Raw genomic sequence first — 27,933 nt, 5'->3', positions numbered from 1 at the left:
TAAAAAAGAAATGTTCAATTTTCATACTAAATTTGATCAGAAACGCATTCCCCATATTTCCATTTTCCGTTGCAAATTTCAGACCAAAGCTCAACTATTAGATTTTGCCTGCTGAAAAATTGGCCTTTTGTCCACCTACAATGAAATTTACATCTCTCTATCCAATCGCATTTTATTTTAACTGCAAAAATCAAAACATTGTTTCACTGCAATTTGTTACATTAAATTCATTGGTCTATGAGAATCAAAATCCAGGTATTCCCCGTTTGTCTGGCCACCGTAGCCATACATATCAAACACCCTATCATCTGATGACATGTTTACGCCTTCCCTCCCCCTGAATGCCTCCATCGGTGAAGCCCAAGCAGCAGGAGTTGACGGGTTGGAGCTTGACCCTTCTTGATTCAAACCCAGCACGCTTGGGTTCTGAGGTGAATTTCCGGCAGGTCTTTTGCCGGAGGAATTGGACGTCAGAGATATAGATGTTGACTGTTGCTGTTGCATCTGCTGCTGATTCTTGATTGGCGACTTGGGACGCAGTGCCTCAATATCTGGGGTTGTCTTCACTAAATGAGGTGCATCCGGCGGCGGATTTCGTCCTCCCCCACCTTGCCACACTTTACCATCCTTGTCAGCAAAGTTTCTATTATATGCCTGGAGATCAACAGCAGAAGACATGAAGCTTATGATTTTATGCTCCACATGATTTTTATGTTTTGATTGATAGAACCAATCATCATCAAAGTAAAATGTATACGGGGTTTTTATTCTAAAGGGTTTGTATAGCTCTGTTTGAGTTTCACAGCAGTCAAATGCTATGTTACTCTCGACTTTTGTATTGAAGTATCCGTATCTGGAACTCATGTCCGACATATGGATATGAGGATACGACTCCCAAAGACCCTCCAAATATATGAAAAAACTTGGAAAATCTGATTATACCAGTATCCAACAAACCTAAGTCTAACATAGATTAGATGGTCATCAAAACACTGCTTTCATTTATACATACAATGCAAAGAACCTTTTTCCTTTTCTCTTTGGAATGTTTTGTATCTCATATAGCAAGTTTACCATTTGAAAGGATCAACCAAGATAAAAATAGTTCAACGATCATTGTCAATCTTGTTTCTAAAAGATAGCATACCTCTGCATTAAAATTTGATGAGGACAGTCCTTTACCAACAGTCAGCCAACCAGATCGAATATTGTGATCTTCACCGAAAAGCTCAAGCCTTCTGCGGCCAAGAGCAAAATGCTCAATAATTCGATACATATCTTCAGGCTTTTGAGTTGAACCTGCAGAACAGTTGGCACGAAAAATTTAAACAATTTCTCATCTACACAATTGACATTGCAAAATCAGGGAGTACACAATAAGACATTATCAATAAGTATTTTCCATCCAAAGCAAATAGTTGAGATAAAAATCCCAAAACACGAATACCCAATCCTTTCCAAGACTATGATTTGACTAGCAGAGTTATTTTTACTGCACTTATAATCTTTTTAACGAAAGGAAAAGACCATATAAATCTCAAACTGATCCATCAAACTTAGTCTCAATTGATTTGCAAAATTGCAAAGAAAGAAGTCAATATGCATATATCAAATGGTTGGATAGAAAAAGTCAATAAAGTAAACAATATGCATAAGTACTAACCATAAGAAGGTTCCTCCGCAATAATTACATCAGTATCAATGTTGGCATGAATTATATGACCATCAGTACTACGTCGAACAGTTCCTTTTATACCCATCAGGCAGTGTTCCTTCAGTGAAATAATGTGGGGTCCGTTTAGGAAAGAGTGCAGGGGTTGCAGATTGCTCAAGAAAATTCTATGAAAACAGAGTATAAAAGCTTTAAAACGTGGAGGGGGAACCAATATTACAAACCTTGGAGTGCTGAAATATAGAATGAGAATCATGACGTAAGCTTGGGGTTGAATTTGTTTTGTTAGTCTTCACCCAGCATATATCTTCACACCTCCGGAAACCCCACTGCAACACATAGAACAAGCAGCCAAAATATAATGCTATTACACCTATAAATTCCGTTAGTGCTAAAGGCAAAGAACAGCCAAATCGTATTCGAGCTAAATTTTAATCGTGTACCTTCTTTAAGCACTGACGACCCTGCTCAAGTCCCACACCATCACCCACCCAAAGGAAGAGAAAGGATGGAGTGTCAGCTATTGCCTACATACATGAAGTAAAAGCAATAGGTACATTTCTAGTTGGTAAAACGCTCATAGGTTAAAAAAATAATATGAACATAAAATAATAACTCTGATATCCATAAGCTATGTAGAGAGAGCCTGCATGGATGCTAATATATAAGAGACAGCAATACTAGAGATGTTAGCATTAAAACACTACCTGCAAGAATATATAACCGTATCTTTCTTTTCTTTTTTGGTAAAAGGTAATTAAAAAGAACGTGATGTAGAAATTGATTACCTCAATCTTAAGATTCATGATCTCTTCAAATGTCCAGTATTCAATATGGTCAGCAAATCCAGGAGCCCGGTGAACATATTCTTCCCAAGGGGGATCTATAAGAATAACATCAAATTTTGTCCCAAAGAAATCAGGAGACAATTCAAATTCACGGAGGTCACACTTCATATACATGGGAGGAGAGGCAGATTTAGCTACAATCTCATCCTTTTTCTGTATAAGCTCCCTTAGCTTTGGATAGTCCTCCACAACATTGGTAAGCTCTAGCTCCCTGATGAAGTTCTGCGGTCGCATACCAGTATCAACAAAATTTTGTGAATAATCATTTTGTTCTCCTCTTGAAGGAGCTTTACCAGGAGGACCACCCGTTCTAGGAGGAACCCAACCCCCAGATGTTCTCTCAGGTGGTGTTCCTCGTCCCATTGCCCCTGCCCCATTAAAGCTAGCCATAGACACATTTGAAGGTCCTCTTCCAGGTCCTGACTGATTAAAGTCCATACCAGGGTTTGGCAGACCTCCCATATTATGAGGGAACCTTGGTCCAGGGGGGACAGGAGAGAAACCAGGTGGAACACCTAGCATATTCATATCAACTGCTCGAGGCCCATGCCATACCACAGGCGGGGAAAACGGTGGAATGAAGACACCTGGAGAAATTGGAGGGCCAGGAGCAGGAGACATACTAGGGTTAATTTGTTGCATGGGTCCAGGTGGTGGCATCCCGAGATGGGCAAATGGTGATCCCGTCATAGGTATGGCAAGACCAATCTGTTGATTGTCCCTCCCTGAAGACCTTCCTCTTCCTCCTCTGCCTATCCTACTCCCTTTCATGCCTTGAGGAGGAACACGGCCAAAAGTTCCTACATCCTGATTCCCGTAAGGTGGTTGAGACGCCGCACTAGAATTTTGGCCACCAAACCCAAGGCCAGATAAGGTAAGTTTCTGGCCTCGCCATTTCCCTCCACCGTAATCAAGTTCATCATTCAGGACATTTGGATCTTGTGCTGAATTACTTTCCTCTGTATATTTCTCCCTTGAACCTTCATCCAAGGGACCAGAACCATATGCATCACTCCTCCTTCCTCTATTTTCTTGCATATATCCCCACTCTTCCTCATTTGGGGCAGACTTAATGTCAGACTGCTGACCAATTTCAGTTTTCCGGGGAAAGTTGGATCCAAACTCGGCTCTTCCATAATCAAGAGGCTTGGTTTGGATCTCTATAACATCATAATTATAATTTGAGATTCCAAAATTTGATGACGTTTTGAAAGCTTCACCTCGATTTCCATCTTTTCTATTTCCTGGCCGACCATGAGGCCTTTCATTTTCATTCTTTTCCCGGCCATGCCTTGGCAAATCCCAATCTCTACCACGATCATATGCATTGTCTCCATCTTTGGACTCTTTATCATTATTACTCGATTGCCTCCTTTTCCAGTTTTCCTTTGAATCTTCTCGGTCCCTACTCCTGTCACTCCAATTATCAACCCTGCTTTTGGATCTGTCATCCCTTTCAAATTCTTTTGTTTTGAGTTCCAAGCTTCTTTCAAAATCCATCTCAGAGGGATCTGATTCTTGATATCGCCTACTACTTCTCTCAGGGGTCCTAGACCTGTTTGTTTGCCCTCCTTCTCTTGAAATTTTGTCCCTCATAGATGCTACCCCATCATCACCCATATTGTATGTCTTTTCTCGGCTATCAACATCTCGACCAGGAGTTCTCTGCTGTCTGTGCTTCTCAATTTTCTCCCTACCTGATCTGTCTTCACGATTCAATGGACTAGGTCTATTGTCTTCTTCTAGGGCATCTGATCCACCTTTGCTCTTCTCATCATCAATTCTTCTCTCATCCCTACTGCTGGATTTGGCACTCTTCTCATTGTTTGAATCAGCAGCAATGCTTTTAATCTCACTAGGCTCATTTCGAGCAGAAGCACTATTCTCTCTAGCACTGTCATACTTCAGACCAGAATTTTTCCCACTAGTCGGATCAGGTTTTTCATAATTACTTTCTTCAGCTTTCTTGGAAGCATTCAACTCATCCCATCTTCTTTTAGAGTTTCTTGACAATTCAGAAGAGCCATGACCCTTATCACGGCTGCTTTCCCTCCTTTCTGAATACCTAGAATCTCTATCGAGTGACTTCTCAACTTCTCCATCATGGGACCTTTCTTCTTTGCTTCTACTTAGTTTCCAGGCCACCTTCTTTCTATCAGTTTCATCAGCCCAAGCATTTCCTTTACCAGAAGATTTCTCAGCACCATCTTGCCTGCTTTCGGGTTCTCCATCCTGGTACCAACTACTCAATTTCTCCAAGGAACTTTCCTCTTGTTTTCTTCTGATCTGCTTGGAACGGGAAGGTTTTTGTGCATCACAATCCTCTTCGTCGGTATCAGCTCTAGTGGAAGCACCTGATCTTTTACGGCTCTCACTTCTATCCCCAGAATTTCTCCTCCTTCCACTGCCGCTTTCCACTCCCTCACCTTCTTCGACATTGCTAGTTTTTCTAGACTTGCTAGACTTATGCTTCTTCTTACCATCAATTGCCTCCCATTCTTCTTCATCCCCAGCCGCCCTATCACTTTTCAAGTCTGAACTATCCTCTCTATCACGTCTTGCGTGACTCCGACTGCTACGCTCAGGAGAATCCATTGAAATGGAGACGTATTTATTTACTTTTCCCTTGAAGAAACCGATACAAAATAAAGGTCGAATCCGGTGCAGGTTCCCACTATAAGCAGAATCTAACGAGACAAATATGTGTTACAGAAAACCGCAACGATTTCGGTTCTAAGAATTCAAATTATCAAAATAAAAATAAAAAAAGAGGCAAAGGAAGGTTGAAAGGTGAAATTACCTGTACAATCGTAAGGGACAAGCGAGACACAAAGGTGTTGAGAAAGACAGAATAATTTCACTTATTTTAGGGTTTCAGATACTGCCTTTTGGGGATTAGTTGATTCTGGAGAAAGCTTGTAAATAAAATAAGAATATAAAGAAACAATGAAAGGAGATTGAGGGAACTGAGGTGGAACGCCGGTGAATGACGGCGGCAGTATAGAAATAGGGTTTTAAGAATATGAGGACGAGGCGGCCGATTCAATCGAAGAAAGAATTGAATGGTGGTAGTTTTTCCCCTAAAGGGCAGTTTTTGCATTTGCGCCTACACCCTTCGTTTGGATAAACTACACCATTCACTACTAAACTTTACTTTCTTTCCTATTTTACTCGTATACTTTTAATATTTTCCATTTACTCAACAAACTTTCGAATTGCTCCTATTTTGGTCACTCGAATTATTTTATTATTATTTTTGCATGACATGACATTTATTATTATTATTTAATATAAAAATAAATGAAAATATAAAATTAAAATCAGACGATGGTCGTCCAATGTTCGTATCGTTAGATGCCACCGTCGACGGTCGTAGATGGTGATTGTTCAGTTCTAAATTCCATCGATCGCTTCATCTCGACCCCCTGAGTCTGAATTCGACCTCCATTTTTTCATAACATGCTCTGAATCTGATCAAAAGTGAGGAAAATGAAACACTCACCGCCGTAGATGGTGGTCGTTTGGTCTCATATTTCATAGGTCACTTCGCCTCGGCCCCCTAAGTTCGAATCCGACCTCCTAAGTTCGAATCCGACCTCCATTTTATTTGAACATACTCCGAAGTCCACAAATAAGATAACGAAAGTGAGGAAATCCCAATGTTTTAGCTGAGATTCACGAGTTTTAGGACATTTTTCGGTGAAACAACCACCAGATTCGGACTCAACGTGTCAAAGCAAGCCTCTCGGTACAATTTGGAATCAAACAGTTGTCGATTCCGAATGCCAACGATCATCGATGGTGATGAGAAGGGGCGGAAGGAGCAATGATTATATTAAAGCTTTTTAAATTTAATAATAAAAATATTATTTTATTATTTATTTTATTATTTATTTTTATATTTTAATAATGATAAAAATACCACGTCATAAAATAATAATAATAAAATAATTTAATGTGATCAAAACATGAATAATTTAAAAATTTAGAGAAGTAAATTGAAAAAATTAAAAGTATATTAAGTAAAATATGAGAGAGCAAAGAACAGGGATTAATGTTATAGTTTATCCCGTTGCCTTTTAGAGTTTGGAGCTCACAATTCATAAGTCTAAGATATCTAGGGATGGGCATTTATCCATATCCAATGTGTTTCAACTTGATTTAATCTTATAGAAACAGATTTAAAAAGAAATTAAATTTGAGTCATGCTAATTCTTTTTAAGAACAAACTCATATCAAGTTAGGTTTAGTTTAAGATAAAAAAAAACTCTGATCTGACTTATCCTGAGATAATGGTATAATCAATTATTATATATTTAACGATAATTATAATAATATCTATTTCTATAAAAAAAATTCATTTAAATCTCTATTTTATAAGTTTTAAGTTTTTTGAGCTCGAGACAAACTTTAATTTTTTATTTTGAGTTCGAGTTGGTCTTGATAATTTTTAACACCTCGAGCTTTTCAACGAGTCGATATTAATTTAAAATTTTTCAAGTTCGAGTCGAGATTAACAATGCTCAAAATCAACTCCTCTCGTTTACACTCATAGTAGAAAGAATGTTGCAAAATCATATCTTAATTCTAGGTTGAATTATTGATATTTAAATAACATAATTAAAATATAAAAAAATTCTTAAAATAGTTGAATCAACAATGATTAAATTAACTTGATTATTGCAATAAAATTTAACATTTAGTACATTCAAGTATGATTGACGGTAAAATATGAGTTATGATGATCAAGAGCATTCCACTTTTTTAATTTAAACGAAGAGTTATAGCTTCTGATTCTGTAAGAGAGAAAGAGATAAGAATCATATGATAATATGTGGAAGAATATTAATAGTAGAGAGAGTTAGGATTTTGAGGGGGAAAAGAGAGTGAGTCCTTTTATTTTGTACGGCAACTTATATATCTCATCTTAGTATCGGTGTCAAACTTAGGGTAATGATGGTTATTTGTAAGTCAACAAGATGTGTAGACCTAACAATCATATAATAGATTTAGTCGGTGATAGAATTGACAACGTTCATATAAAAAAATCGTAACATTTTAGGGGACATGAAATTTCGCAGGCTTTTTAGGGACTCTGAAGGTTTTGATAGGTGAAGAATTAACAACGGATATATGATTTACGAAGAAGATCAAAATATCCCAAGGAGATACATCAAATATAAAATATCATAGCATTCAACACATTTGAAGGATCTCGTTAACCCATCATTTAGCACTGATGACAATGTTATATCCTTTAGATGAAGATACAACCTCTATAGTCATTGTTTGTCACCCCTTGGCCTTCCATTGATAACAGGGGATAAAGATATATCACTTTTCTTCTTCTTCTTTTGCATACAAATTAGCAACACGTTTGTATGTTTGGTTGTGAGTTATCTGAGCTTAAACAAGAGAAATTTTAGAAATAAGCTTGTGAGCTGAACTCTTACATTACAATGGTCCAATATGTGTAATAAAGTTGTATTGTGTGGGTGGTTGTTGGAAGTTGGAACTGTATGATTGTGCATCGTGTGAAAACTCCAAATATTATTGATTAGAATATAGAGAATAGTGATGGTGGTGGTTGGTTATATAACAAGATATTAGCCAATATATCTTGATTGAAGAGGCCCATGGTTAGTTAAAGCTGTGAAATAGAAGCAACAAACCCACAATTATCATTATTAATCTTACCTAAATATGAATGCATCCCGTAACTCACCATTTTAACACACTAGTGTAAATGTTTTAAAATCTATATCTCTTAACGACAAAGTATGTTATATTTTTAAGAGAAGAATCTAGGTTCAGATACTCTAAAAGATATTTACTAAATTTTGAGTGTAAATAGAGGAATTTTTTTTTTGATAATACAAGCATTCCCTCCTGTTGGGAAATAAACCAAGTACAAGTAATTTTCCTATAGTCAGATTTGTGAGAATACGAAATAAAAGCGAAAAAATAATACCCGAAATTGATAACGGAGTTCAGCCAATTGTTCTTACGTCTCCGGACTGCTGCAGATCTTTTACTAAGAGAGAAAATTTACAGGTGTTTACAAAACACTCACTACTCACAAGAAAGCTCTCTAGTATTGGGAGAAAGAAATGATTTTTGGGATGGTTTTGAAACTAAATGAGCTAGGGTATTTATAGTTGAAACTTAAGGACTTAATCTTATAAATACCCTAAAACCTAGGGATTAATTGTGATTATCCCATTATTATTTTTCAACAAACATCTACCAAACTTTGAAAAACTATTTTTCAAAGAAACATTTACCAAACTTTGAAAACCATTTTCAAAGAAACATTTACCAAACTTTGAAAACCATTTTTTCAAGGTTGGTTACCAAACTTGAAAACCATTTTAATAATTTCAACAATCTCCCACTTGAAGACTGATTTTAATCTGTCTTCACACCTCGATCAATGCAACAGCTTTTCTAGTCTTGTTACTCTAGCATGCCAACTGAAGTTGAACACAACTTCAGTTTGTCTGTAGTCACCGTCTTTGTCAACATGTCTGCCGGATTTTGAGCTCCACTGATCTTTTCAAGTTTCAAAATCCCATCTTCCAGAAGAGACCGGATAAAATGATATCACAATTGTATGTGCTTTGTCCTAGAATGAAAAGACGGATTCTTTGCTAGATGTATATCACTTTGACTGTCACAATACAAGACATTGTTTTCTTGTTTCTTGCCTAACTCTTCCAAGAAACTTTAGAGCCAAACCATCTCCTTACTGGCTTCCGTAACAACGACATATTCTGCTTCAGTTGTGGAGAGAGCAACTATCTTCTGTAGTTGAGAAACCTAACTCACTGCGGTTCCTTCTAGAGTATAGATATACCCTGTAGTGCTCCTTCTGATGTCAATATTTCCGGCTAAGTCAGCATCTACATAGCCTGTCAGTATCGTATCTCCACCTTTGAAACAAAGTGCTTTGTTTGTGGTACCCCGCAGATATCCGAGGATCCATTTGACTGCTTCCCAGTGTACCTTGCCCGGATTATTCATGTACATGCTAACAACTCCCACTGCTTGAGCAATATATGGTCTGGTACAAACCATGGCATACATCAGACTTCCAATCGTTGAGGCATACGGTACCTTCACCATGTGTGCACGTTCTTCCTCCGTCTTTGGTGACTGTTCTTTGGAGAGTCTGAAATGAACACCTAAAGGTGTACTTATTGGTTTAGCATCTTGCATGTTGAACCTGGAGAGTACTTTGTTGATGTACTCAGCCTGTGATAATATCAAAGTCCCCGACTTTGTGTCTCTCTTGATCCTCATCCCAAGAATCTGCTTTGCAGCGCCCAGATCCTTCATAGCAAACTGCTTTGACAATTTTTGCTTCAAGTTTATAATCTCTTGCATGTCTGAGCCTGCAACGAGCATGTCATCAACGTACAACAATAAAATAATGAAGCTATTATCGAACCTCTTAATGTAGCAACAATGATCTGCTTGGCATCTGGTAAAACCAATGCTACTCATGAAACTATCGAACTTCTTGTACCACTGTCTAGGAGCTTGTTTTAAACCATACAAGCTCTTCTTCAACTTGCATACCAGGTTTTTCTTGCCTACCTCTATGAAGCCTTCTGGCTGCCTCATATAGATTTCTTCCTCCAAATCACCATGAAGGAAAGTTGCCTTTACATCTAACTGCTCAAGATGTAAATTCTCTGCAGCTACAATTTTCAACACCAGTCTGATAGTAGACAGTTTCACGACTGGAGAGAAAATTTCATTGTAGTCAATACCTTCTTTTTGCTGAAAACCTTTGACAACCAATCTCGCTTTGTAGCATTTGCTCTCATCGTGCTCTTCTTTGATCCTGTAAATCCACTTGTTGTGAAGCGCTTTCTTGCCTGGTGGTAATTCAGCTAATTCCCACGTTTGATTTGACAAAAGCGAGTCCATCTCATCTTTCATGGAAGACTCCCACTTGACTGAATCCTCCACTTGCATTGCTTCATCATAGCACTCTGGTTCACCATTGTCAGTCAGCAACAAGTAGTGCAAAGAAGGAGAATACCGTTGGGTTGGTTTAGGAATTCTGGAGGAGCGTCTTAGTTCCGGTGTGCCTAGTTCTTCTTGAACTGCTTCAGGACTGATCTGAACATCATTTCCAAAAATCTCCTCAAACTCAGCAAATTCCTTTGTTTCAGCTTTGGTATTGGAGCTGCTTGATTCTACAGTTGACCTGTCTTTGTACATCACATTCTCATTGAAAATGACATCTCTGCTTCTAATGATCTTCCGATTTTCATAGTCCCAAAACCGGTAACTGAACTCATCACCGTCGTAACCAACAAAGGAACATTTTTTGGACTTAGCATCAAGTTTACTTCTTTCAGCAGAGTCTATGTGTACATAAGAAATACAACCAAACACTCTTAAGTGTGAAAGGTTTATTTCTTTCTTGCTCCAAACTTCCTCTAGTATTCTGCCATCCAAAGGAACTGAGGGCCCACGGTTGATCAAGTAAGTTGCAGTGTTGATAGCTTCAGCCCATAGAAATTTGGGCAATCCGGCATGTATCATCATGCTTCTGGCACGTTCATTCAGAGTTCTGTTCATGCGTTCTGCTACGCCATTCTGCTGCGGTGTCATGGGAACTGTTGTCTCCATCTTGATTCCATTGTTTGCGCAAAAATCTCTGAATCTCCTATTTCTGTACTCTCCTCCATTGTCAGACCTCAACCGCTTGACTTTCATACCAGTCTCGTTTTCCACCATGGCCTTCCATTTTCTGAAGGTATCAAAGACTTCTGATTTTTTCTTCATAAAATAAACCCACACCTTCCTTGTAGAATCATCGATGAAGGTGACATAATATAATGAGCCTGCAAGAGATGGAACTGGAGATGGTCCCCATACATCAGTATGAACCAATTATAACCTTTCTGCCTTGGGTGTCTTGCCAATCTTTGCAAAACTGACTTTCTTTTGTTTGCCAAAGATGCAATCCTCGCATAGTCCGACATCTACATTCTTTAGATCTGGCAGCTTCCCCTTTGACTAAAGTGTCTTCATCCATTTCTCGCTCATATGGCCAAGCCTTTGGTGCCATAGGTTTGATTTTCCATCAGCATCTGCTACTGTAATGATATTCTCTAAATTTGAGGTTACATAGAGAGTATCAGTCTTCTTACCACGAGCAATGACGAGTGCTCCTTTGGTAATCTTCCATTCACAACCTGAAAAGGTTGTATTGCATCCTTCTCCGTCAAGCTGTCCTACAGAAATCAAATTTCTTTTGAGATTAGGAATATGTCTCACTCCTGTCAGCTTCCAGGTGGTCTGTTTTTGCAGCTTTAGTCGGATGTCTCCTTTTCCGACGATCTTCAAGGTTTCATCATCAGCAAGATGAACCTTCCCAAAATCACCACTGACATAGTTCTCCATGATTTCTTGGCATGGCGTGGAGTGGAAAGATGCCCCTGAATCCAAAATCCATGATTCAATCGGACTGTTGACGCTTAAAATCATGGCATCACCTGTCTCCTCCGTCATGTTGGCAGATTCCTGTGCGCCGGTATTTTTCTTCGGTGCTCGGCAATCTCTTTTGAAGTGACCCTTCTTGCCGCAATTATAACAGGTAAAATCTTTATTTCCTGTTCTTGATTTTCCCCTTCTGGATTTCGATCTGCCACGATTTGAATTTCTTTCTGAAGTTCTCCCTATGGACTCCGTGTGCAAGGCTGAGGAGGTTGATGCTTCACCCGATTCTCTCCGTCGAATTTCTTCGCTCAGTACCAGATCCCGAACATCGTCGAATTTTAATTTGCTGTTTCCCGACGAACTGCTGACTGCTGTAACAATAGCATTCCAACTGTCTGGTAAAGATGATAAGAGAATTAAAGCTCGAACTTCATCATCAAATTCAATTTTCACTGAACTCAACTGGGTTGTGATTGTGTTGAGTTCATTTAGGTGTTGTGCCACCGATGCCCATTCCGTCATCCGCAAATTGAATAATCGCCTCATCAAATGAACTTTGTTTGAGGCCGATGGCTTCTCATACATACTGGAGAGAGTCGTCATAACACCCGCCATGGTCTTTTCCTTTGCTATGTTGAAAGCAATATTGCGGGATAATGTTAGTCGGATAACTCCGAGGGCTTGTTTGTCGAGAAGAGCCCAGTCATCATTCTTCATGCCCTCTGGTTGCTTTCCTGAAAGAGGTTGATATAGATTTTTCTGGTACAGAAAATCTTCAATCTGCATCTTCCAAAAGCCAAAGTCCGCACCATCGAACTTTTCAATTTTCACCTTCCCTTCTTCTGCAGCCATCGCTCCCACTCGAATCTGGCTTCGTTTGGATCGTTTCTGACAATTTTTGCGAACCGCCGTGTATTAGAACACATCCGTCGACAAACTCGTATCGCCAACCGAATTTCACTATTCACGTGAATAATAACCCGAATAGTAACCTCGAAAAAAATTGACAAAATTCACAACCCAAAAGCTCTGATACCAGTTGTTGGGAAATAAATCAAGTACAAGTAATTTCCCTATAGTCAGATTTGTGAGAATACAAAATAAAAGCGAAAAAATAATACCCGAAATTGATAACGGAGTTCAGCCAATTGTTCTTACGTCTCCGAACTGCTGCAGATCTTTTACTAAGAGAGAAAATTTACAGGTGTTTACAAAACACTCACTACTCACAAGAAAGCTCTCTAGTATTGGGAGAAAGAAATGATTTTTGGGATGGTTTTGAAACTAAATGAGCTAGGGTATTTATAGTTGAAACTTAAGGACTTAATCTTGTAAATACCCTAAAACCTAGGGATTAATTGTGATTATCCCATTATCATTTTTCAACAAACATCTACCAAACTTTGAAAAACTATTTTTCAAAGAAACATTTACCAAACTTTGAAAACCATTTTCAAAGAATATTTACCAATCTTTGAAAACTATTTTTTCAAAATTGATTACCTAAATATGAATGCATCCCGTAACTCACCATTTTAACACACTAGTGTAACTGTTTTAAAATCTATATCTCTTAACGACAAAGTATGTTATATTTTTAAGAGAGGAATCTAGGTTCAGATACTCTAAAAGATATTTACTAAATTTTGAGTGTAAATAGAGGAATTTTTTTTTTTTTTTTGATAATACAAGCATTCCCTCCAACCAAACACCTTTTGCCCCCACTAGTCTTTGTAACTAAAATCTCCATATAAATGTCTTTATTTTATCCTTATTTCTCACCTTTTCTTTCTTCTACGCCAACCATCTTCCAATCTAAACGCCACCTTCGCCACGGTGGAGAACACTAACTATGTGTCGCCGGCGGCATCTCCATTTCAATATTATTATGATCAAGATCTAACCACCGACTTCTCCTCGATATATAACTTCATTTTCTCACCCAGTTCTACTCTCCCTCAGTCCCTTTCCATCACCCCTTCCTCTTGCTCTTCCTCCGATGACATCAAGCATGCTTCCGATGATGTAGCCACCGAGCACCGCCTGAACCACGCTCGTCTCATCCTTGAGTATCAACAACTGAGTGACCACTTCGACCTTTGCTTTTCTCGCCTACATGCACTCATGGGAGCTTGAATCGTTCCGTAAAGAGAACAGAGATCTTCGGGTGGCCAACACTGAGTTGATCAAGCTTCTGCACCCGTCGTCCCAAGCAACTGCCATGAATAACAGAAATATCCAATGCGAAAAACTGCCGGACCTAAACACAAAATATGGGAGAGGGGACAGAAGAATTCAGTTCCCAAGAGCGTTACTTATCATAAGGTCAACCAACACTCGGTGGGAAGAAGAGAAGAGAAGGGCATTGAAATGGAGATATACAATCAAGGAATGGTGAAGACGGAGCTCTCCAACAAATGGCAAGAGACAGGGTCATGCCCTTACGGCGACCATTTCCAGTTTGCCCATGGTATCGCTAAGCTACGTCCGGTTATTAGGCATCCAAGGTACAAGACTCAGGTTTGCCGGGTGGTCCTTGCCGGCGAGGCCTGTCCATACGGTCACAGTTGCCACTTCGGCCATTCCCTTACGGAACAAGAGCAACTATTACTCTCGCCCTAATTCTTATTACTCATCTATAAAATTAATGTAAATATCTTAATTCGGGAATTTCATAGCATGGAAATAAGTTTCCGATGTCGTAATTATAATACAGTAATATTTGGTAATCAATGGACAATGGGGTTATACACCAAACTTACGTGGGAAAGGAACTGTTTTTGGTTGTACGTTATGCAAGGGAATTGTTTCTAAGAGGAATCGATTTGTAATCAGTAAAATAATTCAAAATACTTCTCTTCTGTTTCTAAACTTCAAATTTTATTTTCTTTTTATCGTGTCATTTTTTTGAAATTTTGAATTTAAGTAATTAAGTTTAAATTAATAGTTAGATAGTATTGGTGCAATTGTTTCAGACGATGATCAAATATACGGTATTAGGTATAATACTCAAATAAAAAGCGTAGACAAAAAAAAGCATACAAGAGTTGTTTACGCATATCAGATTGAAATAGCGAATTTATATCTATAGAGATTTTGGTGGGCGGGTCTTTGAGCGGGAATTTTTTGCATATAAGACCTCAAACTCGAAAGTGATATCAAATTGTTTACTACTTGAACCAACCGTAGTTGATTAAATATCATGTTTGTATTGATCAGATAAGAATCAAACTTGGTATCCTATTTCATTGATGGCGAATTATTTATTAAGTACCGTATTTGCTTTTGAATCAGAATTCAGTATAGATGACAAAGATATCAAAAAGAAAGAAAGAAAAAGAATAGAGAAGAAGATTTTGGCTAAGATCTCATAGTGCAAAAATATTTATTAGCTCTTGGATATTTGGAAGTGGTAACGGTGCAATATCCTTCAGCTTCCATCTTCACTTGTGTTCTTAGAATTCAAGTATAGATATGCATGATTCTATATTAGTGAGAATAAATTTATAAAATTTTAGGGGTAAAAATAGGTTATTGATAGAAAATATTAAGTTATATAAGAAATTTAAAATTTCACCCCCCACTAGCCCTCTCCATCTATCTCTGTTATGATCCAAATTCGAATAGAGCATAGTTGGTTCAGGATAATGCACTGTCACCTGCAAATGTTCCCAGAAATATTCTCTCCCTTGCCTTGGTAGCCTGCAAAGCCATATATGCATTTAGATAGAGTAAGCAGGCAGTAGAGTTGAAGCATTTGAGAAGAAAAGTAAAAGCATTGAAACCTGCTTCTTCCAATTTGTAAAAGCAATGAAAAAGGCAAGAAGAAGGCCTTGAACGAGCAGCAAAAGCTCATGTACATAATGTTCCCCTCTCAGATTTCTATGGTGAAAGGTGGCCTGCCCACTTGCCCCTAATCAGCTCCAACCAAAATTGCTTTGTAACTATTGTTGACATGATATGTTTTATCATCTCTACGCTAATTGGTAGCAAGAAAAACATCATTGTCATCTCATGTATAGTGGCATCCATGCAATTCCATTTAATAATTAAAAGTCATGACGTTAAAAATAACCCTAAAAAGGGCCATTTCTCTCAAATAGATGAGCAAATTAAAGACAATAACTTAAAGCTACCTAATATCAAATAACCCTAATTTGTAGTTTTATCATCTCTACATAAATGTTATTTTATTCGAAAAAAGTAAAAAATTTCTAAAACCCAATATTTACAGTGAGATTGATCATTAAAGTTCAAACAAACATAAATGATAAAAAGGGAAGAATCTCTCAAATAGATGATCAAATTTCTAAACTCATCACCAATAGTTACTAAGAGCAAAAAAGTCCAGCAGTTACTAATTTGCATGACATGGCTGCATGATCAAATTTCTAAAACCCAATATTTGTAGTAAAGATGTAAAACCCAAATCTTTATTCAAAATTTGCATGGCATGGCTGCCATTCTCATCTCATCTCATTTCATGCTAATTACTAATTTTCTCATCTCATTTGAATTTCTAGTAAAGATGTAAAACCACTTTGCTCAATTTAATTGGGAGAATTGTACTCGTTTAAGGCATGGCTGCATCGAGAAAACAACAATTAAAACCCTAAACCAAGAAACAACTAAATGATAGTTACTAATTTTCTCTGAAATTGAAACCCTAAATCTAACAATAGGTTGAATAGAAACATGATTTTCACATATATAAAATCAGCAGAAAATCAAAAACAAAAAGAGAAAATACTTACCTTAATAAAATTGAAATTCTTCACTCTTACAAAGCACCGATTGTGAGAAGACAAGTTTAAAAAATGGAACTCTTGAAGGCATAAACTGAAAAAGAAAGATTTGAGTTTTAGTGGGTGATGAAATGGGTGATGAAATGATGAACTAAAACTCCATAAAATTCAATTTTTTGCACGAAAATGAAGAGAGAGAGAAAAACTTACCTTTCTTTCGTGAGTTCTCTACGCAGAGACACAATGAAAAACTAAGACTGTTGGATAGCTGCCTATTGGTAGTACAAAAGCTCACTAAACAAAGTCACAAATGGTGAAAGAACTTTAAACTTAGTACTTCATTTACAGTATTCTGTACGAAATGAGTGACATGATAACCTAACTTGTGGTAACAACGCAAAGCCCTTCCGTAGCAAACCTTTGGAACCCTTAACCTTGTGGTTCAAAAGACCCTACAAAAATTCAGTTTAGTGATCCAATCGAACTGAAGTCACGGTAGAGCTGAAATACCTCAAGATTGCATTCAATTCAACAATCTCCAAATTTTAAGCAGAAACTGTCTAGCATCAATACTCACAATGTTATGTATAATTAAATGACACCCCGAGATGAAATCGTTGAACTCTTTAACACCCCGACCCTCTCTTAACCAATGCTCCATGACCTCTGATATTCCAGTCCAAACAAATCATTTTACAAAACTCAACGCATCATAACGGGAGTTTACTTTGAATCTAGCAAAAACCGAAACCTCTCTTAACCAAACTACACTCAATGAAGTTACCCGACATGGGATTTGGACTAAATTACTCAACAAAGCTTGCCAAGAGTTCCTAAACTATGGAAATAAATGCAAGAAAAGAGACCATTTATGTATAATTTACTTCAACTCATGATGAATGTCATTACCACAAGACAAACAAGTATGGATGCGAATGTATCATACAAGCTCAAAATGTCAGCAGGTTATTCAACCTGAAGCAAATACTTTGAGTTAGCAAATCACTTCAATATCATAACTAAAATTATTGCATACCAAATCATACATACATTGGTCATGTACTTTCAATTAAAACCAGATTCTAATCATTAGCATGTTTAAACCAGCTTTTTCAGCAATGAAGCTAATGTCATGTGCAATACAGAGCTCATAAGCACAAAAGCACTTAAAAACATTAGAGAAATGCATATTTATTTCATCAGAACCCTATTTAATGCTAGCATAACCAAGCAGAAGTGATAAACTTACTTCATCAAACATTTATCGAACACCTTTTTTGATATTCCGTTAAATTTCTTCGAAATTTCTTGGATTTGATTTCCTAATTCATATTCAATAACTGTCTAAAACAACATTCCCTTAATTACGAAACATCATTCGTGTTCAGTAAAAAACATTTCGTGTTCAGTAAAAAACTAATTGTTCGTTAAGTTTGTTAAATTAACTCCACTCGAGCATGAGGAAACAAATCCAACCAGGAAAAGAAACTAGAACCCTATGAAGCTTCGAATAGACTAAGAGAACAAAAATTGAACAGAGTTTACTAACCTTTGAACAGAACTAAGATCTGAAGGCCTACCAAAAATTGAGTCACCAATGAGCTTTGCCAAATCTGGATTCCCTCGTTGAAAACTTTCGTTGGAGGTTTAACGACAAGAACCCTATCTAAAATTTAAGGAGGAATAAACTGCAATGGTTGGTCTTCTCCAACCGCAAACAAATGCCTGTAACTTAGTTTCCCTGACCCAGCACCGACTTCCAAAGAACGAGAATCAAAATGGGAAAAGGAAATCTAGAAAGAAAAATAAACAAGTGATAGATCAACTAACCGTTTGTTCACAAAATTATAAATTCGTAATGAATAGGTATGGAGAATCAAAATGAAGAGAAGCTGTTGTATATACTAATCGTTTGTTCTCGCACTGCTAATTCGAGGAAGAAGATTTGGGGATAAAATAAATAAGGGGTTCGGGCTGAGCAATTAGGGATATCTGATAAATTAAAGGACAATTGTGGCGTTTATATTAAAAACGCCGCAAAATAACTACTCTATTGTTGCGTTTTTTACGAAAACGCCACTAAGGAACTATTCTATTGCGGCGTTTTAGGAACAAACGCCACTATATGTGTAATATATTACGGCGTTTTTTTGTCAAAACGCCGCCAATTTACCGCTCTATTGCGGCGTTTTGACTCAATCGCCGCAAAATTTATACTCTATTGTGGCGTTTGTGGTAAAAACGCTGCCAGTTTACCACTATATTGCGGCGTTTTGGCTAAATCGCCGCAAAATTTATAATCTATTGAAGCGTTTGTGATATAAACGCCGCTAATTTAGCACCCTATTGCGGCGTTTTTCTAAAACCGCCGCTATATGTCAATTATATTGCAGCGTTTTTACTAAAAACGCCGCTAAAGTATCAATTAGTGGCGCTACGATTGTAAACGCTACTATATGTTTAACTTTTGTGGCATTTTCTCTCCAAACGCCGCTAAAAACGACGCTACATATCAGTTTTGCTGTAGTGAACATTCCAATCCACAGGCCTTCCGCTCTTAATTTCAAAACAAAACCACATAAAATCCCTGCCGGAATCCCACCCAGATAATACGCCGCAAGATTAGCATAAGCTCCAATATGTTGCCACCCAATTCCTCTCACAATCCCTGCATGCACCACATATCAAATCAAATATATAGAGACAGAATCCGTTTACGCAATATAATTTTTTTGGGGGGGATACCGACCGCAACCAGTTGCATGTAAACCATCGGCAATAAATGAGAGGCAGACCAGGGGAACTATTTGTGCAACTTTGAGCACGACTTCGTTTTCACTGCTGTAAGCATATCCGAAAACATGGCGACAGCAGAAAAGAATTGAACTTGCAATGAGTGTTTCTAAGAGTGTATGGAGCACTGAGACGAAGGAGGTTACTTGAGCTGCCTGTGGATTTCCAGCTCCTAATGCATTTGAAATTCGTGTACTGTAAAGATGGTGACAGAATTATTGCACAAAATATCAGTTTATCATTGTTAATAAGCACACTTGGTGATCGAGTGTGTGTGTGTGTGTATAAAACTACGTGAACTAAATGTAATGGAAAAGATCAAACCTGGCAGCTATACTGATCCCAAGTGGTATATGATAATGCAATGAGTCGCTTGAAAGGCTGCAGATTAACAGAAACAGTTATAGTTAGAGGTATAGCTTTTTTTTGTAATAGTCTGGACTCTCGGGTGAATATAATGCACGTACATTCTGCAAACATTTTTTTTAATTAAAAGTCCTACAAAAACAGTTACTTTATAAAAATATAAACAGTTGCATACCATATAGAAAGAACTGAAGTTTCGAGCTTTGAATTTGGCAGAAGACCAGACATTAGTACAAGAATCTCAAAAGACCACCATTCGAGGCTGCAAAGAAGACCCGACACAGTAAGAATAAACAATAAACATGACAAAACGGACAGTCCCAAAGGATAATGATGCTGGTCGTTTACCAGGCCATTACAGCAGAAGGTACAGCGAACAGGAAAAACTCCTGGACACTCATGAAAACATCCTTCAACTGGAGGGTTCGGGTTTTCTGACATGATGATGAGTATCCCATGTAGAATCCGAGCAAAATCACGTTGAACCAATACGAGAAACTGATAGCCAATGCCGCCCCGGTATAACCGAATCCGGATTCGAATACCAAAACCCAGCAAAGGGACACATGGAAACACAGTGTTGCGATCGAGGTGTACAACAATGGAAGGACCAAGCTCTGGGATTGGAGGAAACGAACCTGAGATTGAAGAATGGAGTAGGCAAAGAGTGCAGGCATGAGGCACATTGCGTATCTATAAGCTATCTCTGCAACTTGAGGGTCTTGGCCGATCAGCACCAATAGTTTGTTCATGTACATCCAGAGGAGACACAGGGAGGCAAATCGGAAGGGCACATATTATGGAGCAATAAGTGTAGCTTCCTATTCTATGGTATTGCTTTGCTCCGTAGGCTTGTCCGTTTAGAGTTTCCAGTCCACCGGAAAGTCCGCACTGTTAGTCACAAAATATTATGCTTCCATTGTAATGAAGGCATTAAAGTGCAAAAAAAAAATGTAAGAGAAGTGTGTTTACAAGGAGGCTAAAGCCGGTGACATTGCAGAAAGCGGTGGCAATGGCAATACCGGACAACGGGAGCTCACCGAGGTGTCCGGCCATCGTCATCGACACGACCTTCAAAAGGTACTGCGAAAAAAGCCACCGTCAGAAATGGTGCGGCGACAAAGCTCAGTTTCTTGAGCTCTTCCAGCACGAGTTCCCATGTTAATATCTCCCATATCCTCCCTCCTTTCTTTGGAAGCAACGCCTCATCCATTTTTTTCTTTTTGTTGACGAAAGATCTCCCCACACTGTGATTAGTTCAAGTGCAATGCCCAAATTTCCATAAAAAACAATATAGAACTGATGATATTGTTTTCGGACAGTTGTCACTGATTATATTATTAATATTTTTATCAGTTACTCTGATCCTCGTGATTTTATTTTATTATGTAATTCATATTTTTTTTAAATATTATGTAACTGATTGTTGATTCAGAGATTAGATCTTATGTTTTGATCTGGGTGCAGTCCGGTTCCTAATATTATAAAACCGTAATTAAAGTTAAGTTTGGTATTACTTTTTTAAAATATATTTTTAAATTATTTTATAAAATTATTTTAAAGAAATTAATTTAAGATTGATATTATTAAAATTATTTTTGACGAGAAAAAATGGTTCTTTTTAAGTATAATAATATAAATTAGAAATACATTAATTTAATTAATGTTCATATGTAGTTATTATCATTATGATTTGTAAATGTAAAATAAATCAACTTAAAAATATTAAAAATATATGACAACGCATCAATAAACATATAATTATGAATTTTTTTCTATAACCATCTATACAAGAAACTAGTCGTTTAATATTACACAAAAACTATATAAGAAAAAGACTAAAAAATCCTAACAAAAAAAACTTGAACATAAGATAGATACGAACAGGTTTGACTGTATCGACAAAGAATGTAACCCCCCAGACCTAGCCTATAAGTTAAACCCAAACTTAAGTGGTCACATATCTCATTCAGAGTTTTTTTTATCTTATAATACATTAGAATAATAATACAAATATATCCAAAAACGATAGCAAATACATGTCACCAGATACAACGGAAAACATATAGAGATATATGTTCGTACAAAATAAGTAGTTGATCTCCCTTATGCCAAATATGCTAGCTTACGGTCTGTTGTTATCTGAAAAAGGGTAAAAACTATAGAATGAGCGAAAAGCCTAGTGTGTTCCATACAGTGTATATAAAAACATACTGATAAAAATATTCCCGTAATGTCGGTTTATGCAAGTATGTCGTTTTAAAAAAATATGAACACTACCCCCAGCCCATCACATCAGAATGTGTAGGTTTCCCAGAACCATACACCCAGCCCACACATCAAATAAGGCCATGAGCACAAAGCCGAGGAACCTGCGGATATACTTCCTTTAACAATACCCCTCCAATGATTGTTCATGAATGTATTTGAATGAAAACAATTATTAATTCTTTAAAACATAAAAGTGTTTATGCTTAAAAATCATATACAGAAATACGGAAATCAGAAGACAAGTCAGTAGTATACAAAATTTCAGATATCGGATAATCAATATTCAGAAAATCGATATAAAATACCGTAACCAGAGATCATATCAGAAATATGCGGTAAATCAGATATCAGATACATAATGTTCATATGTATATTTTAAAACAGAAATAATTAACACTGTCGGGAAACACACCTGTAACAGTCTGAGAAATCAGATAGGGAAGCTTATTACTGGGTTTGTCGATCACGTTCTACTGCAGCGCTAGATCCTACGAATTGGAAAAATCCAAATTGGAATCCTAATATAAATAATCTAAATATTATTTAAATAATATACGGAAACCTACGGGTAATTCTCGTAGTACGCAGTTCAGACTGATCTAACGAACGGATAACACCGGACCTAATTGATCATTGCTCAGGTGAAATACGAGTACCTTCATAAAATATTTTTATTGAATCAATCCTTGACCAAATCTCAATTAAATAATCAAAATATTAAAATATTAAGCCTTTTGGGTTTACAAGCTCGATTCGGGAATTTCGGGTCAAATTTTGACAAAACGGACTAAGGAATCAGATTCAGGACGTCGAAAAACATAAAGTATGACTTTCCAAAAATTTGAATTCTTGGTCAAAATCAAAGTCAACGGGTTTGACTGAAGATTCGGAGACTTTTGGTTTTGAATTTTGTGAAACCGACTCCAAAAACGGATTCAGAACGTCGAAAACTGTCAGGATAGGTATTCTCGGAAAAGATTAACGGCTATTTAATAGCCGGTCAAAGTTATGGTCAAAGGTGGTCAACAAATTGTCAATTATTTTACAGAAATAGCACATTTTTTAAAATAATTAGCAATCTAGCATCTTTTCAAATTAAATTGCCAAAATAGCAATTTTCGAATTAAATTCCCAAAATAGCACCTTTTTCCGAATAAATTCCCAAAATAGCACACTTTTCGAATTAATTCCCAAAATAGCACCCATTTCAAATTAATTCTCAAAATATCACCCGGTCAACGGTCGGGTCGGGCCGGATCAACGAGTCGGGTCAAAAATGGTCAAACCCTTCGAAAAATCGGTTGAACCGGTCATTTCTGTCTTCCCCACACGCCGTCACTGTGCGTGGGGGCGCGTGAGACGCCTTCCGGCGTCCTAAAAATCATGAAAAAATTCCTAAAAATTATTTTGAGCGATTTCGAGATACTTACAAAGCTCGGTTTAAATTTTTGAACGGCGGAGAGCTCGATTCCAACAAATCAGAAACTTTGACTGCTTCACATCCACACGTGCCGTCGCCGCCGGAGAAACGGAGGACACCGGTAGACTCGGAACGGCACAAGGAACACGATGGTACGGGAGGTGTCGAAAACAGATCGACTATCGGCGATGAATTTAGGATTTTCTAGGCGGTTGTGCTAAAACAAACGTCGATGCTTTGACTTGAAATTCACGGTGTTTGGCAGCGTTTAACTTCAATTAACTTAAGGGATTTGTTCCTGACTCGATAACGAACACGATGGTAGTTTCAAAATGACGATCAGAATTCGGACGGCGTCGGGATCGTCATCGGAAGTTGAGGTTGGGAGAGGGAAATTTGGGAGAATATATGAGTAATTGGTTTCTGAAATCAGAAACCAATTGCCGTATATAATGCCCAACATTACCAACTTTTCTTGGGCAAATTCAGGGCTTGGTCCCTGAATTTACTTTAACTCTAAAACAAGCTACAAATTTTAAATTCTTTCAATTTAGTCCCTAAATTTTCACCAATAACACAATTAAATCTTCAAATTCCAATTAAATATTATTTTTGAAATTTTCAGGTTGTTACAATTCTCCCCCTCTACAAGAAATTTCATCCTCGAAATTTACCTTATGAAAATAGATGAGGGAATTGAGCCTCCATTGACTCCAAAGTCTCCCAAGTAGCTTCTGAGGGGCTACGATTACTCCACTGAACTTTGACCATTGGAATACGCCTATTCCGAAGAACTCGCTCATCCCTCTCTAAAACCTGAATAGGCTCTTCCTCATATGACAAATCAGGTCTCAGCTCTACCTCATCAACTTGAATGATGTGATCCGGATCTGGACGGTATCGCCTCAACATAGACACATGAAAAACATCATGAATTCGACTGAGCTGTGGAGGCAACTCAAGTTGATAAGCAACATGTCCGACTTTCTTCATAACACGATACGGCACAATAAATCTCGGACTCAGTTTACATTTACGTCCAAATCTCAATACCTTCTTCCATGAAGATACTTTAAGAAAAACCTGATCTTCAACCTCAAACTCGATATCCTTACGTCGCTTATCTGCATATGATTTATGCCTATCAAATGCCTCTCTTAAGCGATCACGGATCAGTCTGACAGTGTCTTCAGTCTCTCGAACCAAATCTGGACCCAAAGTTTTTCTATCATGTAACTCTGTCCAACATATAGGAGTACGTCATCTACATCCATACAGAACCTCGTAAGGTGCCATGCGAATACTCGCCTGATAACTATTATTGTAAGCAAACTCAGCCAATGGCAAGAAATCTTCCCAACTACCACGGAAATCAATCACACAACCCCGTAACATATCCTTCAACACCTGAATCACTCGCTCAGACTGTCCATCAGTCTGAGGATGAAAAGTTGTACTGAAATTCAAACGAGTACCCAGAGCCTCGTGCAAAGCTTTCCAGAACCTGAAAGTAAATCTCGGATCTCGATCAGATATGATAGACAACGGAACACCATGAAGTCTAACGATCTCATAAATGTACAACTTAGCCAGTTTGTCTAGAGAATAATTAACCCGAATAGGGATAAAATGCGCTGACTTGGTGAGTCGATCAACTATAACCCAAATAGAATCCTTTTTAGAAGGAGTCAGAGGAAGACCAGTAACGAAGTTCATCGTAATGCGCTCCCATTTCCACTCATGAATCTTGATTGACTGTAACAATCCAGATGGATGTTAGTGCTCTGCCTTAACCTGCTGAAAAGTCAAACATCTCGCCACAAAATCTGAAATATTTTTCTTCATACTAGTCCAAAAGTAAAGCTCCTTGAGATTATTATACATTTTGTCCCCGCCAGGAGGCCCATATGCATAGTATAAGAACTACTATGGGCCTCCTGAAGAATAACTCGCCTCAAATCATCATCTTTAGGTACGCAGTAACAACCATGAAAACACAAAATACCATCCTGATCCATAGTATACTCTGAACTTGAACCTTGTTTAACTTGCTCAATAATGGAAAGCAATGAGCTATCCAGAAGTTGTTTGGTCTTAATCTCCTCGGCCAAAGTAGGCTTAACCTGCAACTCTGCTAACAGACTATTATCATCAAATAAACTCAAGTTGGCGAATAAGGCTATGAGATCTGATATCGCCTTACGGCTCAAGGCATCTGCCACTACATTAGCTTTCCCCGGATAATATTCTATCTCCAAATCGTAGTCATTTAGAAGCTCCAACCAGCGACGCTGTCTCAAATTCAATTCTTTCTGAGTAAGCAGATATTTCAGACTCTTATGATCAGTATAAATATAACATTTTTCTCTGTATAGGTAGTGTCTCCAGATCTTTAAAGCAAAAAACTACGGCAGCTAACTCCAGATCGTAGATAGGATAGTTACGCTCATGCGGCTTTAATTGACGCGAATCATAAGCGACAACCTTCCTATCTTGCATCAAAACACAGCCTAATCCAGAGTGAGAAGCATCACTGTAGACAGAAAAATCCCTCCCAGATTCAGGCTGAATCAGTACTGGGCTTGAGTTAGAACAGTCTTCAGTTTCTCAAAGCTAGCTTGTTGGTTCTCAGACCAGATAAATGAAACATCTTTCCTCAATAGTTTCGTCAGAGGAGCTGCAATAAGGGAGAACCCCTCAACAAAACGACGGTAGTAACCAGCTAAGCCCAAGAAACTACGAATCTCAGAAACGTTCCTGGGTTGCTTCCAGTTCAGAATAGCCTCCATTTTGCTTGGATCCACCCGAATACCATCAGCAGAAACAATATGTCCAAGAAAAGTCACTTCGCTGAGCCAGAATTCACACTTGCTCAACTTAGCGTATAGCTTATTCTCCCTTAGAGTCTGTAAAACAATCTTTAAATGCTTCTCATGTTCTTCTTCACTTCTAGAATACACCAGTATGTCATCGATGAACACAACTACAAACTGGTCCAAATAAGGTCGAAACACCCTATGCATCAGATCTATAAAAGCAGCAGGGGCATTTGTTAACCCGAACGATATCACTAAAAACTCATAATGCCCATACCGAGTTTGAAAAGTAGTCTTCGGAATATCCGAATCTTTCACTTTGAGTTGATAATACCCAGACCTCAAGTCTTTTTTTGAGAAGATAGAAGGCCCTCGAAATTGGTCAAATAGATCATCGATTCTGGGCAAAGGATATTTGTTTTTAACCGTGAGCTTGTTCGGTTTCCTATAATCGATACAAAGTCTCAATGTCCCATCTTTTTTCATGACAAAGAGAACTAGGGCTCCCCACGGTGATACACTGGGTCGGATAAATCCCCTGTCCAACAACTCCTAGAGTTGGACTTTCAGTTCTTTAAGTTCCTTTGGGGCCATACGATAAGGAGTCATTGAAACTGGAGTGGAACCAAAATAGATTTCAATCTCAAACTCAACTTCTCTATCCGGAGGTAATCCAGGCAACTCCTCAGGAAAAACATCGAAAAATTCATTGACAATCCGGATACCTTCAATATCAGATTGATAACTCCTAGTATCCAATATATAAGCAAGAAACGCCTCAGAACCTTTCCTGATCATCTTCTCAGCTATCAAAGCAGATACAACATTTGTCAGAAATCCACGACGTTCCCCGATCATTACAATCTTTCAATTATTCGGGGACTTCAGAACAACTCTATTAGTCTCAAAATCAATATTTACTCGATGTTTGTCCAACCAATCTAAACCGAGAATCAAATCAAACTCTTTCAAAGGTAACTCCATAAGGTCAGCCAGAAAAATCTCTTTATTGATCTCAATAAGGCACTCTTTATAAATACGATCCAACACAATGGATTTGCCTAAGGGACTTTGAACTATCACCGAATGCTCAGTATTCTCAAGAGGAATATTTAGACCCTCATAAACAGAATGCGATACATAGGAATTGGTAGAGCCGCTATCAAACAATGCAAAGTATGGAACTGAATGAATAGTAACAGTACCTGCAGTCACATTAGGCCCATCACGATCTTGTCGAAGTCTGGCAGTGTAAACCAATGCAGGCTGTCTGGCCTCAGATCTGACTGGACCCCTACTCTGAGATGCTCGGCCTCTGCTAACCGATCCAGGTGCTCTCTCCTGAGTACGACCACCCGCATGAGTCTGAATAGTACTCTGAGTACGAGCGGGAATACGAGCTGGTGTCTGAACTGAAGTAACTGACATTGAATAATCCTTTATAAAATGGTCACCAGAACCATATTTAAAACAGGTGCCAAATTTTCTCCTACATTCCCCAAGATGATGTTTCCCACAATAATCACATGTCCGCAAAGATTGT

General features: G+C 37.9%; 2 protein-coding genes and 1 pseudogene across 2 annotated transcripts; 1 reads left to right on the top strand and 2 right to left on the bottom strand.

Moving 5' to 3' along the window:
• Positions 1-139: 139 nt before the first annotated feature.
• LOC120160997 (N6-adenosine-methyltransferase non-catalytic subunit MTB-like) lies at positions 140-5,626 on the bottom strand. Its single transcript, XM_039171305.1, has 7 exons — positions 5,321-5,626; positions 2,461-5,207; positions 2,116-2,199; positions 1,897-2,001; positions 1,664-1,772; positions 1,148-1,299; positions 140-654 (listed from the first exon to the last, which is right to left on the bottom strand). Exons 2-7 carry the CDS (start codon positions 5,113-5,115, stop codon positions 217-219), a joined length of 3,543 nt encoding a protein of 1,180 aa, XP_039027236.1. The 5' UTR covers positions 5,116-5,207; positions 5,321-5,626; the 3' UTR covers positions 140-216.
• Positions 5,627-13,773: 8,147 nt separating this feature from the next.
• On the top strand, positions 13,774-14,654 carry LOC120161133 (annotated as a pseudogene).
• A 964-nt stretch (positions 14,655-15,618) lies between these two features.
• Positions 15,619-21,094, bottom strand: LOC120161132 (protein DETOXIFICATION 6-like). Its single transcript, XM_039171398.1, has 8 exons — positions 20,856-21,094; positions 20,232-20,774; positions 20,059-20,145; positions 19,842-19,898; positions 19,474-19,712; positions 19,234-19,392; positions 15,765-15,892; positions 15,619-15,681 (listed from the first exon to the last, which is right to left on the bottom strand). The coding sequence occupies exons 2-8, from the start codon at positions 20,639-20,641 to the stop codon at positions 15,619-15,621; spliced, it is 1,143 nt and encodes a 380-aa protein (XP_039027329.1). The 5' UTR covers positions 20,642-20,774; positions 20,856-21,094.
• Between the last annotated feature and the right edge of the window lie 6,839 nt (positions 21,095-27,933).

Source organism: Hibiscus syriacus, unplaced genomic scaffold (assembly GCF_006381635.1).
Source record: "Hibiscus syriacus cultivar Baekdansim isolate YM2019G1 unplaced genomic scaffold, ASM638163v2 tig00111398_pilon, whole genome shotgun sequence".
Classification (NCBI taxonomy): domain Eukaryota; kingdom Viridiplantae; phylum Streptophyta; class Magnoliopsida; order Malvales; family Malvaceae; genus Hibiscus; species Hibiscus syriacus.
Note: the sequence above shows the minus strand (reverse complement) of the source record. Positions and strands in the feature narration are given on the sequence as shown.